The sequence below is a fragment of the Suricata suricatta genome, chromosome 6 (assembly GCF_006229205.1).
Source record: "Suricata suricatta isolate VVHF042 chromosome 6, meerkat_22Aug2017_6uvM2_HiC, whole genome shotgun sequence".
Classification (NCBI taxonomy): Eukaryota; Metazoa; Chordata; class Mammalia; order Carnivora; family Herpestidae; genus Suricata; species Suricata suricatta.
The window spans coordinates 9,743,463-9,759,125 of record NC_043705.1 but is presented as its reverse complement, the minus strand read 5'-3'; the positions used below and the strand labels follow the sequence as shown (position 1 = coordinate 9,759,125).

At 40.2% G+C, this 15,663-nt stretch overlaps 1 protein-coding gene across 1 annotated transcript in view; it reads left to right on the top strand.

The window, feature by feature from the left end:
• Positions 1-6,833: 6,833 nt before the first annotated feature.
• AP3S1 (adaptor related protein complex 3 subunit sigma 1) overlaps positions 6,834-15,663 on the top strand; it is a 62,088-nt gene continuing 53,258 nt past the window's right edge. The window contains exon 1 of the mRNA XM_029941139.1: positions 6,834-6,914. Within this exon, the coding sequence (XP_029796999.1) occupies positions 6,834-6,914 (81 nt within the window). The remainder of the gene's footprint in view (positions 6,915-15,663) is intronic.

Below are 15,663 nucleotides of genomic sequence, written 5' to 3'. Positions count from 1 at the left end.
GCCCGGGGGACTGCTCGCCGCGGGGCCCCTGGCGGTCGGGCGGCCGCAGCCCACCTGCGCCCGCGAGCCCACCCGGCGGAGCCCCGGCCTTTCCTCTCCCTGCGCCTTCTGTGCGCGTCCACCTCCCTTCCCCGACTCGCAGCCTTGCCTGGTCGACTTCTCTCTCTCCTGTGGACAGATGGGCTACTGTTTCCCCCCCGTAATCCTCTGGTCGCGCAGGAACTTGGGCTTCCTGCGATCCGCCGAGCGCTCGCTCTGTGCGGTGTCTCCCTTGTGTTGGCCATGCAGCCATCGGCCGCCCGGTGCGACTTTCAGGTGCCTCCTTATTAAAGAAAAAGAGAAGTGAGGACCCAACCTTTCCCTCGGGCTTCTGCCCTCGCGGCTGTAAATTAGGTCCCGCAATAACTACCGTGGCGACGTTCGGCCGCCGAGAACGGTGCACTTCCCTCTACCTGAAAGTTAACGATGTCAGCTTGCCGGTTTGGCATTTCCCTGCCGAGGGGAACTTGCCCTCCTTTGTAGCGTTTCTCCCACTTAGGAGGAGTGGTCGTATTCCTGAAACTCTTTGACAAGTGTTAGTGTTGTTGGAAAAAACGCAGGCGGCTTCAGGGGAGTAAGGATACGTAATTTATTAATGACCGAGGGAGGGTTACAGATGTAGGTGCCCATCGGGGGGCCAAATTCACCACCAGGTAGAACATAAATTGAGCTGTCAGTGCAAGGATTCATGTAGAGGCACACCTATTGGGTCTTCTTGGGGCATTTTGCTGAGAGTCAGAAATGGACTTTCAATTAAAGATTGAACTCGCGCCAAGGCCAACACTTCTCTGCAGATAAACCCCAGATGGAAAGGATTGCTTGCCGTTAAAACTTAAATGTGAAAATGTCACTTTGCTGAAAAGGATAATGCAGTCTGTGGAGGTGTTAGTTGAAGTGAGAAATCTTGAGTTTATTCCTCATTTTCTTAAGTGGTCTTGCTTTTGCTAGTGATAAAAGAATATTTTCTCCTATTCCGGCTTGGTTTTAGTGTGGTATCGTTCAAATACTCATGCTCTATTCGCGAGCCCAACATCATTTTTAACCCAGAATAAAATGGTAGTTGTTCCTTCAGACTGGAGAAAAAAAATGCCCTTAACTTTACGTTGTTACCCATTTGCCTGAAGTACATACAGTACTAGCCTTTCCTGGAAGGAGTCTTTCCTTCACCATGTTGCATCGGCTGTCCATTTGTAGTATAGAAAGGTACGTTGTGATAGAGAAGCAGACATCAAAGGTGTGTTTTTTCGTACCTTCGCTTAAAAGTTAACCATTCAAAACAGTTAAGTTTCATGGAAATTCTGAATGTCAGTGTAACCACTCATGTAGTGCAGAATTTCAGCATCTACAGAAAAATGTAGTTAATTTGGAAATCCAGGAATACATCTTTCTCTTCTCCAAAAGTGGATTAGAAATACCTTTTGCCTTTACTTGGAGGTGACAGTGAAGGGTAATCTGGGAAGAGACACTTCTGGCAGTAGCGGCGAGTCTGGGGTCATTTTTGGCCTTCGCATTAGTGACAGAGTTACTGGGGGCATAGTGACAGAGTTACTGGGGGCAGGGAGCTAAGAGGTGTGCAGAGAAGAGCCTCGCGCTCCCTGGACATGTGGAAGTGGGGATGCCAGGAGCTGCTTCTGTGCGTGAGTCTTCTCCACATGGGGTTTTGCCAGCCAAGTTTTTGTCATTCAGAAATGTAACATGGGGACACCTGAGTGGCTCATTCGGTTAAGCATCCAGCTTTGGCTCAGTCATGATCTCACAGTCAGCAGGTTGGAGCCCCGCGTCAGACCCTGTGCTGACAGCTCAGAGCCTGGATGGAGCCTGCTTCAGATTCTGTGTCTCCTCTCTCCGACCCTCTCCCACTCGCACTCTGTCCCTCTCTCTCTCTCAAAACTAAACATTAAAAACAAAAATAATGTAATATTTATTTGCTTCCACCAGATCATAACCTGTTTGAGGGCAGAAATCTGTTTTATTTGTTTATTCTATTACCCAGTTTGTCAGCCTGTACTCACTTTATGCCTACCATGTCCAGGTGGTGTTTTAAAATCCGGAAACGAACAAACATAACTTCTCTTTCGGCAGCGGATGGACACAGCTAATATGTAGAATACGTGCTGTGTCAGATGGTAGTAAGTGCTGTGGGAAAAACAAAGCGGGGAAGGGTGGCAGGCACGCGAGGGTGACCATTTAAAATAGGATCATCATGGAAGCTCTCACTGAGAGGGTGACGTTTGAGCAAAGCCTTGAAGGAGTTACGAAAGCCAGCATTGCGGGTATCTGAGGGGACGATCATTCATGGCAGAGGAAGCAGCAGGTGCAAAAGCCCTGAGGATGGAATGCCTATTTGAAGATCCAGAACACCAAGACACCTGGTGGGGTCCAAGCAGACTGTGTAAGGAAAGATTCCTCAGAAACGAAGTGTATTTGTATAGGGCCTCAGTTTATTCTTTTCTCACTGCCTGGAATGTCCTTCCCTTCCATTGCCAGATGTCCAGATTTGACCTCTTGTTCCACATTTAACTCAAACATCACGTAAGCATTTCCTGAAGCATTATTATCTTCCTGGATGACTCCTCCTGGTCCTTAGGATTTTATTTTTATCTTTCTTAATGGTACAATATTCGGTTTCTCAGCCTGTGATTCCTTGGGGCAACCTATATGTAGAGGTACACCTATTGGGATCAGGTTTTAGATGTAGTTATGTCACCCCCAGTAATCACCCTTGAATCTTGAATATAGAAAGTTTTCAAAAACCTTTGCTTAACGGATTCATTAGATTCTCCTAGCTTAATATGGAGTCTGGATTAGAAGTGACTTCCTAGGGCTCCTTCTAGCTTTTAATGTTTTGTCCTTCATTAACTAGTGGTTTTAAGAATCCATGCCTTCAGGGGGCGCCTGGGTGGCTCAGTCCATTAAGGGTTGGACTTCAGCTTGGGTCATGATCTCGAAGTTCATGAGTTAGAGTCCCGCATCAGGCTCTGTGCTGATGGCTCAGAACCTGGAGCCTGCTTCCAATTCTGTGTCTCTCTGTTCCTTCCCTACTTGCGCTTTATAGCTCTGTCTCTCAAAAATAAACATTTTAAAAAATTAAAAGAATTCATGCTTTCAGGATAAAAGCACTGGTGAAATAGCTGTTACTTCAGCTGTTTGTGTTTTAAGTTGAAGAAGTTTCTAAGATGTATATATTCTATAAGATTGACAGTTTTGAGTTTAACTTATTAGGCAGTACCCAGGAGTGTGGTCCTGATAAGGTGCAGAGGTTTGAGTCCAACAGTAATGGTTGAACAATGAGCAGTTTGACAAATGTTGAACCATTTGCCAACCAGTATCCCTTAATGCCTTGAATTTCCATTTCTCGTTTATCGCTCCTCATGATACGATAATTTACATAGTACAGATTTCCATTTCCTGCTGTAGTAGTAGATTTTTAGATTTAATTGTTCCTCCCAGCTGCTTTGAGGTTTGATGTATATGAAGTCACACACCTGTTTTGCTAAGTAAGTTTCTTGATTCATTTTGCTGGCATCACACATTAAGAATATTAAGAATATGTGCTGGAGTCTCATATTAAGAATTAAGAATGTCATCACTTCTTGTTTTTGCCCTCTATATCCTTGAGCTATGCCTGCGAAGTTCAAACGCCTTCCTTCGTTTAATTGTTCCTCCTTTAATTGATGTTTAGCCCCAGCAACTTGGCTACAATAAACGTTAGTCTTTTAATATTTGCCTGGTGGTATTTGTGTATTACTGTAAAGGACTAATGGGATGTATGGTTCATAAGCCAGCTATATTTTTACACAGCCATCAAACAAATAAAACCCTTGGGTTTTGACTCCTTGTTATTAATAAACCATGACGTATTGCTTTAAATAAAAGTTTTTCCTTCATATGAATTATAGTAGTTGTTTCCACAGATAGAAAAGACTGCATGTGGAGTATGCACTGTTCACACTGAGTTGCCAACTGTTACGTATGTGACTTGCCTCAATTGTCTTAGAAACTAAATTCAATTTTTATTGTTTGTTAACTAAATGCAGGCCCTAGAAGGAACCTAAGATTGTTCTTTCCTTTGTTTGAATTGGTTTACAGGGAAAGTAAAAATTAAAAGTATGTGCAAGTTTTTCTCCCTTTTAAATTAAAAAAAATGTTTTTTTATTTATTTTTGAGAGAGAGCACACAAGGGTGTGTGCCAACACACGTGCACGAGTGGGGTACAGGCAGAAAGAGGGGGAGAGACAGAATCCCGAAAGGCTCTGCACCGGCTCCAAGCAGCATCTCCTGGTTTGTGAGATCATGACCTGAGGTGAAATCAGGAGTCTGATGCTTAACCCAACTGAGCCACGCAGGTGCCCCTCCCTTTTTAAATTTTTAAGAAAGATGCATCAGTGTTTACCCATATCTTTTCTTAGTGACTCTTAAGACAATGTGGCAGATGGGGTAGACTTTGTTTTATGATCAAATAACTGTCAGGAGTTGTAAAGATTAAGGTGTTAATACATAATAACATATTTGAGCTATTTTGTTAGGAAAATAATTCCAAATGATTTTATTTCTTTCCATGTTAATTGTGATGCTTTTGGCTATATAAATAGGGTTTTATGTAGCCTGCCTTAATTTGCTTGAAAAGAACCAAGCTAGGATAAATACTAGGAAGCATAGAATGGTAGACAGATTCGAAAATTATTTGTTTCAGCAAATTGATGACTTCATCATAGATCCAGTTTCTCTCTCTTTCCTCTGCCTTGTTCTTCACAAAGCTGATATCCAAAGGCTGGTTTCCTCATTGAAATCAGTGGTAATCAGTGTATTGCGTGAGGACGGTGTGACTCTGCCCTGCGTCTTGGAGTAGTTCTCCTTCAGTCTGGTTAGTTCTGCCCAAGATCAAAGCTTACACTCCTCAGGATCCGCCCTGGGAGCTGAGGGTAAGGGTGGAGACATGAATGAATGAAATTAGCATTCTTTTGGAAACCGGGAAGAGAGGAGTGGATGTTGGGTAGGCAAACAAGTGTCACTATTTCCTCTTGATTAGCGCATGTTATTTCTTTTAAATAGATACTATTATAGTGCTCGCTTCGGCAGCACATATACTAAATAGATACTATTATTTCTCTTCCTGTAATGTTACAGTGCTTCTGAGGTTGTTATATCAGGAAACACATATGGATAATATGTAGTTCTGAACCCTGTACCACAAAAGATCTGAGTTCAAGGTATTCCTTGTATCAAAGTATCATTGAAAAATTCAGATTCTAATATCATAATTTCTGTAGGTAGTATCCTTGAAGTCTTCCTTTAAAAAATTAATATTAAACCTCTTGAAAATTCTGAAGAAGGAAATAAAATGCCCAAAATCACAGTGATTTTTAGTTTCTGTGAGACGTTTATAAATAACAATATTATAGGGCATTCCTCTCCCTTTCAAAAAAGCAGAAGGCTCTGTTATAGGGTGTCTGTGTTATGTGTCTTTAGGAAGGTTGTTGATATTAAGTTACTTATTTTGATTTTTAAATACATTAACTTTTTAGTGATTCCATGGAAAATTTAAGTGTTAATATCATTAAGGTCATCCTTGATTTCATCATCCATAGTAAACTATTAACATTTATTGTATTTCCTCACAAAATGTCCCAGTGAAAAATATGTACCTTTTAGACATTAGTAATATAAAACGAGTACATTGAAGCTATCGGTGGATTTACCAAATGTTTGTGGCTTTAAGATAACCAAATATATTAATGTCTGGCTACTGATAAAATGTTTAATAACAACATTAATGTAAATAGCACTTTAATAATTTGTATGCTTTTCTGTGTATGTCTTTTTTCACAAATCGAACTTATCCCTTCCGTTTTCTTTTCTTTGCTAAATTTTTTGGAAACTCAAAGAATTCTTTCTTGTCTTTAGTGCTTGGAGTTGTCTTTGTACTTGGGGGGTCATGGATTTCTTCACTGCTGCTGATAAGCAAGGTGATTCTGAGATGTCGTCCACCTCGGGGACCCAGTCTTCGTCCAGCTCCTTGTCACATAAAACTCTTGTGTTGGGATGAATTCTCCATGTTCTTCCCTTGCCCATTCTACCTCCTCAGCCTTCTCTCCGCATCCTTTGAACTGAAAGGATGTTTTTCACAGAAAGATCAGGCAACATAGGATACTGTAGTGTAGAAGGAGTGAAAGGCCAGCGTTCTAGCTAATGGGTATTAAATTCTTAAGACTCCAAGGGGAGGTGCTTCTGGACAGTGTCTAGCACTTCTAGACACGCCTCCTTTGAGAGGAGGAATGGTCTTTTTGGAGACTACCTGACCTGTCCATTGGCCTCTCCTTTCTCTCTTTCCCACCCCATAGTCCTTCCACAAATAACTTTCTTGTTTGTATAGCCCTGTTCTAAACAACAGGTGATGTTGCCATGACTAAGATACCATCCTTGCACTGGGAGTTTTACGTTCTAGTGATAGGAAATAGACAATAAACAAGTTTTACGTGGAACTGTGATTAGTCTGTGAAGAAAAATTAAACCGTGAAAAGGGAGAAAGAGTGATAGGGCAGAGACTGTTAGATAAGACCAAGATCATCAAGGAAAGCGTCTTCCAGGACATGATGTTTGAGAAGAGAACCGAATGAGGTAAGGGAGTGTGTGAGAACAGCTGGGGAAGGACTGTTTCAGGCAGAGGATGGTGCAGGATCCCGCGTGGGACTAACGTTGGTGTTGAGGAGGAGCAGGAAGGCAGGCTGAGTGATCCCAGGGAAGAGTGGCAGGAGATAAGGCTGGAGAGGAAGGCAGGGGCGGATCACGCCCGCATGCCGAATCCCATGGCTCCTTCCCCCCAAAACTCTTTCAGTCTCATGACGTCATCCCCAGCGCGCTATCCACAAGAAGAGGTATTTCTCCTTGAATCCCACTTTGTAGTTGGCACAATTGAGCAATGCCTCCGGCCTCTACAGGGTAGGCAGTGATGCTTTCTTCTGCTCATTTATTCTCTTCTCTCCCCAGTCTATAATAGGCTTCAGAGACGTGGGAGTGCCAGCCCAATGAATGAACGTAAAAAGGCCCCAATTCTGTGCAGTCTCTCTACTGCTGAGACCTGTGATCAAGCTGGTTCCATTTCCAAAGTCACCTGTGAACTCAAAAAAGCATTTATTTTTCTCAGACATCTCACAACTTTAATTATAGGTGAGCAAAGTTTATGGGAAGCCCAGTAGACCACCTCTATTATTGTGCTGAGAAGCATTTACATCTTTCCTGCCTTGTATGAAGCCTGGTGTAATTCGAGTCTCTAGCTGTCAGTCTTTGTTCTCTTTGTCACCCAGGAGGAAAGGGCTCTTCCACCAAGTGCCAGACCCATCGAATTGTTTTGATTTCTGTGTGCTGTCTAATTGAATGGGGAAGATTGCCAGTTCATCCCACCACAAATATAATTCTGCTGTTTCCTGTCATTAAGATATCTTAGTGTGATGGTTATGAGTTTTTTAAATGGAGAAATATACAGGGGTGCTCGGATGGCTCAGTTGGTTGAGTGTCCCAACTCTTGATTTTGGCTCAGGTCACGATCTCAGGGTCATGGGATTGAGCCCTGTGTTGGCTCCGTTCTGAGTATGGAGCCTGCTTAAGATTCCGTCTCTCCCTGTGCCCCCGTCCCTGTGCCCCCACTTCAAATTTTTTAAAAAAAATTGAAAAATGTACATAAAATGTACCACTCAAGCATGTAGTTTTGTGGCATTATGTCCGTTCACATGTTTTACAAGGGACACCAGTCCATCCCTGGAATTTCTTCATCTTTAGGAATTGCAACTTCATACACATTAAACTCTGAAGTCTTCATTCTCCTCTTCTCCCAGCCATTGACAACCACCATTCTATTTTTTGTCTCTGAATTTGACTACTCTAGGAACCTCATGAAGAGGAATCATAATATTTGTTCTTTTGGACTGGCTTATTTCATTAGTATAATGTCTTCAAGGTTCACCTGTGTCATAGAATGTGTCACAATTTCCTTTTTAAGACTAGATAATGCATTATACTTCTTTTACATTTACTTCTTTTTCTACCCAGTGGAATTGTTGGATCATATGACAGTTCTGTGTTTAATTTTTTTGAGGATTTGCTCTACCATTTTCCACAGTAGCTGCACCATTTTACATTCCCACTGGCAGTGCACACGGGTTCTAATTTGTCCACATCCTTGCTGATGCTTGTTACTTTCTGTTTTTTATTACATTTATCCAGACAGCTATGAAGTGGTATCTCCGTGTGATTTTGTTTTACATTTGTGTTAATGACAGTGATTTTGAGCATCTTCTCATGTGCTCACTGTGTATCTTTGGAGAAATGTATGTATATCAAGTCCTTTCCCCATTTTTTTAACCTGGTTGGTGGTTTTTTTGTTGTTGAGTTCGAGGAGTTCTTCATATATTCTAGATATTAGTCTCGTATCAGATACATAATTTGCAGATACTGTCTCCCAATTACACACAGCCTTTTCACCAAACAGCAGTATCTTTTTTTCAAAGGGATAATGTCCTTTAATATACAGAAGCTTTTAATTTTGGTAAGGTGCAAGTTATCTTTTATTTGATTTCCTGTGCTTTTGGTGTCATATCCAGAAAATGATTTGTAATGATTTCATAATAGTTCATTGTATAATGTATCTAGCCAGCCTACCACTGTGGACTTTTATTTTGAATAGGGTTTTTTTTGAAGATTAAATAAGGAAATACTGTACCTATAAAGGCTGACATATAATACTGATAAGTTATTACTAACAACAAAGTTAATAACAATTTTTTTTATTATTACTACTACTTGCTACTGCCTACCGTTGGTTGGAAGATTATGTAGCTATGGAACTGTAGAATATTCTAGAGATTGTTTTCAGATATTTTTTGTGTTTCCTCAGAATGAACTGTCTCTTTGTAGGCTTTGTTTTAGAATGAACTTATTTCTTTTTTTTTTTTTTAATGTTTCTTAATTTATTTTTGAGACACAGAGACAGCACAAGCAAGGGAGAGTCAGAAAGAGGGAGACAACAGAATCTGAGGCAGGCTCCAGGCTCTGAGCTAGCTGTCAGCACAGAGCCCGACGCGGGGCTTGAACCCACGAACTGTGCGATCATGACCTGAACCAAAGTCAGATGCTTAACTGACTGAGCCACCCAGGTGCCCCAAATGAAATTCTTTCTTATTGCAGAATACAGAGTCCTCCAAAATTATTCCAGAGAGCAGTTTCATAAGGAGAGTTTTAGGAGAAAGTTAGTTATAAAACTTGCCCCAGCTTTTCTTTTCTTTTTTTTTTTTAACAAAAGTCCTAATCTTTAAAAGAAAATTCTCATGCTATAAAACCCATCCATTGAAAGTGTACAGTTCAACACAATTTATAGTATTCTTAGTGTGCATCTGACCAGCACCATAATCTAAGTTTAGAACATTTTCGTCAAACCAGATGAAACCCAGTAGCCATTAACAGTTTCTTCCCAGTCCCTTCTACTCCCCAGCCCCTGATAACCACTAATCCATCTTCTGTGTCTATAAGTTTGTCACATATAGATTTCTCATTTAATGAAATCATGAATATGTAGTCTTTTGTGACTGGCTTTTTTCACTTACCATGATGCTTTTAAGACTCACTGTTACAGCCTGTGTTGGTACAGCATTCCTTTCAGTGGCCAAATAATACCCCCATTGTATTGATACACCACCTTTGTTTATCTCTTTATCAGGTGGCAGGGGTCTGGGTTGTTTCCACTTTGGACTACTATGAATAATGCTACGAACATTCATGTACACATTTTTGTGTGGACATTTGTTTTTGTTTCTCTTGGGCTTATATGTAGATGTGGAATTGCTGGGTCATATGATAACTTTATCTTTAATTATTTGGAGAACTGCCAGAGTATTTTCCAAATTGTCTGTACCATTTTACATTCTCATCAGAAGTGTGTGATGGTTCCAGTTTTTCCATATCCTCATTAACTAACTCTCGTGATTGCATACCCTTTTCGATTGTGGCCATCCTGGTCGATGTCCAGTGTTTCTATTGCGATTTTGATTTGTATTTTCCTAATGACAAATGATGTTGATTGAGCATCTTTTCATGTGGTTACTGATTATTTGCATATCATCTTTGAAGAAAAGTCTTTTAAAGTCCTTTGCTCATTTATAAGTTGGGTTGTGTTTTTATTATTGAGTTGTAAGAGTCCTTTATATATTCTGGGTGCAAGGGCCTTATCAGATAAATGATTCACAGATATTTGCTTCTCTTCTGGTTGTTGGCATTTTCCTGCTGATACCGTTTGTAGCACAAAGATTTTAAATTTTGATGTTCCATTGACCTGTTTTATTTGCTTGTGCTTTTGGTGTTATATTTAAGAAAAGTTTGTCTAATCCAAGATCATGAAGATTAATACCTGTGTTTTCTCCCAGGAGTGTTGTAGTTTTGGTTCACGCATTTAGGTCTGTGTTCCATTTTGAGTTAGTTTTATATATGATATGAGGTAGGGTTCTAACTTCATTCTTTTTGCATGTGACTGTCTAATTTTCCCAGCACCATTTGTTAAAAAGACTGTTCTTTGCTCATTGGGTTGTCTTGATCTTACTCCAGCTCGTCCTGCCCCCCACCCTGGCCAATTTTTCCTTGTTTTTGAGTCCTCAGACCTTTTAACTACCACCATGATTCAGACGCTCTCTTTAAATATTTTAAATTCAGCCTGTCACCTTCTCAGCTGTATGTTATTTAAATAAAAGAAAAACAAAAAAACCCCAAAAAACCAAACTAGGATCTTTGCCACTGAAACTGGGAAATATCTTAGTATAGTGGATGGGAAATTTTAGAGTGTCAGTAATAGCCTCCGTTTATTGAGCACTTTCATTGTTGTGCTAAGCAGTTTTATACATTGTGAGGGAAGATGCCAGAGGGTTTTTCCTCTAAAGAAATTTAATGAAGTATCTGGGCAAGGACTAATACTCTTCCCTCCTTGCTTGGGATTTAAGTGTTGCGCCATCCTGATTTCTCGTTCTTGCTGCACTCAGGCCAAAGTAGGGCCTACTCACACACCAAGTGCCCAGCCAGACTTCCTACTTGGGAGGGGCCTGGCAGAAAAACCACACTCACTGAATTTTCTTTGCTGGGTCCTTTTCTTTTTCATGATTTCTCAATGTTGGACTGCTCTGAGGCTTAGTCTTCATACCTTCCTTACTTTTAAAATTATTTCTTTATTATTTTTTTTATTTTTGAGAGAGAGACAGCACAAGTTAGGGAGGGGCGGAGAGAGAGAAAGAAAGAGAGCAGAGAGCGAGCAAGAGACATAGAATCTGCAGCAGGCTCCAGGCTCTGAGCTAGCTGTCAGCACAGAGCCTGATGCGGGGCTTGAACCCACAGACCATTAGATCATAACCTGAGCCAAAGCTGGACGCTTAAACGACTGAGCCATGCAGGCCCCCCAATACCTCCCTTGCCTTTAATGACAGTGAACTAATTATGATTACTCTATATGCTCCTTGTTCTCTTGATCCCATGCTTTTGTCCATTTTTTTTTCTGCTTTGAATGTCACGCAGCTTCACATTCTCTATTTCCTGAACTCCTAAGTTCTACTTATTCTGTAAGTTTCTTTGTAGATACCTGTCTCTTTTTTGAAGATGACCATCTTACTACTGAAAATCATTGTTGCCCTTCACCTCCTATTGCATGTTGTTTGTACTATTCTTATGTCAGGAAATGTTCTCCAACTTTTATTATGAAGTCATCTATTTCTTTTTGGGAATATTAAAAAAAAAGCAAGATACAGAACACTAAGTAAAAATTTTAAATGGTCATATTCATTTTGTTTCTTGTTTTAAGCCCTCTGAAAAAAGGATCTGTTTTCTTGGTAATCTTTGATATTCTAGCATCCAGCAGAGTGAGGGAATGCATTTTAAGAAAATGTTGTCTGAATGTGTGTAGGAGGGAGAGATGAGGATTATGACATATTTACTATTTGGTTAGAGGCACGTTTTGGTTTTAAAGTTGCCATTACGGCAAAAGCACAGGAACAGGAAAGGAACATTGAAAAAGAGAAAGTTTTATTAGTGGGTTACTGAAACTTTAAAAGTTAATTTTAATTAACTCACTATGAAGTATTTAAAGTAATAAAAGTTGTTGCCTTTATGCAACTCTAATTATCTTTAGACTGATGTAATCTAGGCGTTGTGACCAGCTGAAATGTATCTGTTGACTTCTGATGAAGCTATAGTGTAAGGAAATCTGATCATCCTGAAGCAAGCTCCAGGCTTCTTGATGAAAGCCATTAAATTAAATTGATTATTAAAGAAAGGGAAATGGTCTTATGTCAGCAGAGACTTGATTTGTTTAATGTTAGACTTTGGAAGTTAAAATTTTAAGGGATTCTTTCTAATATTGATTTTTCTCAGATGAGTATTTCTGGCATTTTAAAAAAGATGATTATGAGTGGCATTCTTAATGTTTATACGAGAAATTCTTTTCACTGATAAAGTAATAAAACATGATTAAGGTTTAGCTTACATAAACTATAATTTGTTTATAAGCAATAACATAATGCAAAAAGATAACTTTCCTTTTTTTTCTTTTCAAAAAGAAAACTCCTATAAGATCTTTACACGCATCTTTAGAATTCTAGAGCCCATTTTACAGACAATCCCAGACAGATATTTTATTTATTTATTTATTTATATTATAGCTTATTGTCAAGTTGGTTTCCATGTAACACCCAGTGCTCATCCCAACAAGTGCCCTTCTCCATACCCGTCACCCATTTTCCCTTCTCCCCCCCTACCCCCCGTCAACCCTGTTTGTTCTAAGTATTTAAGAGTTTTTTATGATTTACCTCTCTCCCTCTCCTTAACTGTTTTTTTAAATTTTTTCAATGTTTTATTTATTTTTGATACAGAGACAGAGCATGAGAGGGGGAGGGGCAGAGAGAGAAGGAGACAGAGAACCGGATGCAGGCTCCAGGCTCCGAGCTAGCTGTCAGCACAGAGCCTGAAGCGGGGCTCGAACCCACGAACGTGAAATCTGACCTGAGCCGAAGTCGGAGGCTTAACCGACTGAGCCACCCAGGCGCCCCTCCTTAACTGTTTCTTTACCCTTTCCCTCCCCCACGGTTCTCTGTTAAGTTTCTCCTGTTCCATGTATGAGTGAAAATATATGGTATCTGTCTTTCTCTGCCTTAGTTATTTCACTTAGCATAATACCCTCCAGTTCCATCCACGTTGCTACAAATGGCCATATTTCATTCTTTCTCATTGCCACGTAGTATTCCATTGTATGTATAAACCACATCTTCTGGATCCATTCATCCTAAATGGACATGTAGGCTGTTTCCATGGTTTGTCTATATTGTCGAAAGTGCTGCTGTGAACATTTGGGTACATGTGCCCCTATGCATCAGCACTCCTGTATCCCTTGGGTAAATTCCTAGCAGTGCTATTGCTGGGTCATAGGGGAGTAATATTGTTAATTTTTTGAGGAACCTCCACACTGTTTTCCAGAGTGGCTGCACCAGTTTACATTCCCACCAACAGTGTAGGAGGGTGCCCCTTTCTCCACATCCTCACCAGCATCTTAGTCTCCTAATGTGTTCATTTTAGCCACTCTGACCTGTGTGAGGTGGTATCTCAGTGTGGTTTTATTTCCCTGATGATGAGTGACGCTGAGCATTGTTTCATGTGTCTGTTGGCCATCTGGATGTCCTCTTTGGAGAAGCGTCTATTCATGTCTTCTGCCCATTTCTTCACTGGATTATTCATTTTTTGGGTGTGGAGTTTGGTGAGTTCCTTGTAGATTTTGGATACTAGCCCTTTATCCGATATGTCATCTTTTCCCATTCCCGTCAGTTACCTATTAGTTTTCTTGATTGTTTTCTTTGCAGTGCAGAAGCCTTTTATCTTAATGAAGTCCCAATAGTTCATTTTTGCTCTTGATTCCCTTGCCTTTGGGGATGTGTTGGGTAGGAAATTGCTGTGGTTGAGGTCAAGGAGGCTGTTTCCTGCTTTCTCCTCTAGGGTTTTCATGGTTTCCTGTCTCACATTCAGGTCCTTCATCCATTTTGAGTTTACTTTTGTGTATGGTGTAAGAAAGTGGTCTAGTTTCATTCTTCTGCATGTTCCTGTCAGTTCTTCTAGTACCATCTGTTGAAGAGGCTGTCTTTTTTACAATGGATACTCTTTCCTGCTTTGTCAAAGATTAGTTGGCCATACATTTGTGGGTCCAGCTCTGGGTTCTCTATTCTATTCTGTTGGTTTATGTAGACACAGATATTTTAAAATAAATCATTGTTAATCCATGCTTATTATGTGCGAGGCATTGTTTTTAAGAGCTTTATGTATATTAACTCAATCCTCCCAACAGCTCTATAAGGTAGATATTGTTATGTTATTCGTGCTACAAATGTTACCTTATTCAGGCACAGAGAGGTTAAGTAACTTGTTCAAAGTCACACAGTTAATGAGGAGCGAATCCAGGAATAGACCCATGTAGTCTGGTTGCAGATTTCATACTCTCCTTTCTTCCTTATTTTTACTTTGTTTAACAAAGATTTATACATTCACATAGGTTAAAGGATCTAATGGTTCTTCTGTAAGGTTTATTATGAAAAATAACATTCTTTGATTTCTCCCTTCCCACAGGTAAGTACTTTTAGCTGCTTACTCAGTATATGTCTCTAAATAAGACACTTGTTTTCCTGCCTGATTTTTCGGTTGCAGGCCTAACCTATTGACTTCTGCTATTGAAAATGCTTTATCTAGTTCCTCACCCCACTGCCCAATGCTTGTATCCTTCCTAGTCTTCTCAGTGTTATTTCATAATATTGCTTAGAGCAGTGTTTTCATTCATTTACTGAGTAAATGCTTTTCTCACATGCTCCGTGTTGTAAATTGTGCTTGGTTTTTTCTCCTGATAGTTTATTTTCCTTGGAAGTAAGCAATTGCCTTTTCCTTTGATCTGGGTTTTTATTTACTTGCTGCTCACTAATTCACATCTTTGTCAGTTGTGTTAGTCATACGCTTCTATCAGCTTCGTGTTCCTGAAGAAATATCTTCTGAGGACTTTAACTAGGCCCAGCCTAGACCTGAAGGATGGCAAATGGGTCTCTTGTCTTTTGCCTGCTTTTACGTGGGACACCTATTGCCTGAGGGCACGATTTGGTACCTTATCCCGGTGGAACCTGTCTTCCAGCAGCTTGTTGAGAAAGGCCAGAAGGAGATAGATTTTTTGAGACCTTTCTTGTCTGAAGAGCCTTACACTAACTTCACATTGTCTACAGAATGCGAAGTTGGAAATAACTTTGCCTCAGTACTTTAATGGCATTGCTCCATTACCTTTTAGTTCCAGTAATGCTATCAAAAAGCTCAAAGCAATTTTGATTAGTTTTTCTTCGTGTATGGTCTATTTTTACTGTCCAGAAAACATGTAGACTGTCGTTTTTCTGCAGTTTCTACAGTGTCACAGACCCTTGCTCTGAGGCCGTATTTACCAGTTTTGCTAAATACTTGATGAGCCTTTCATTCTGAAAATTTTTTTTCTCTCTGCTTAAAAAATTTCTCTTGTTCTCTAAACGATTCTCTTTTTGAATCTGCTTTTATTCAGCATCCCTCTGGACTGTTCTGTTTTTCTTACTC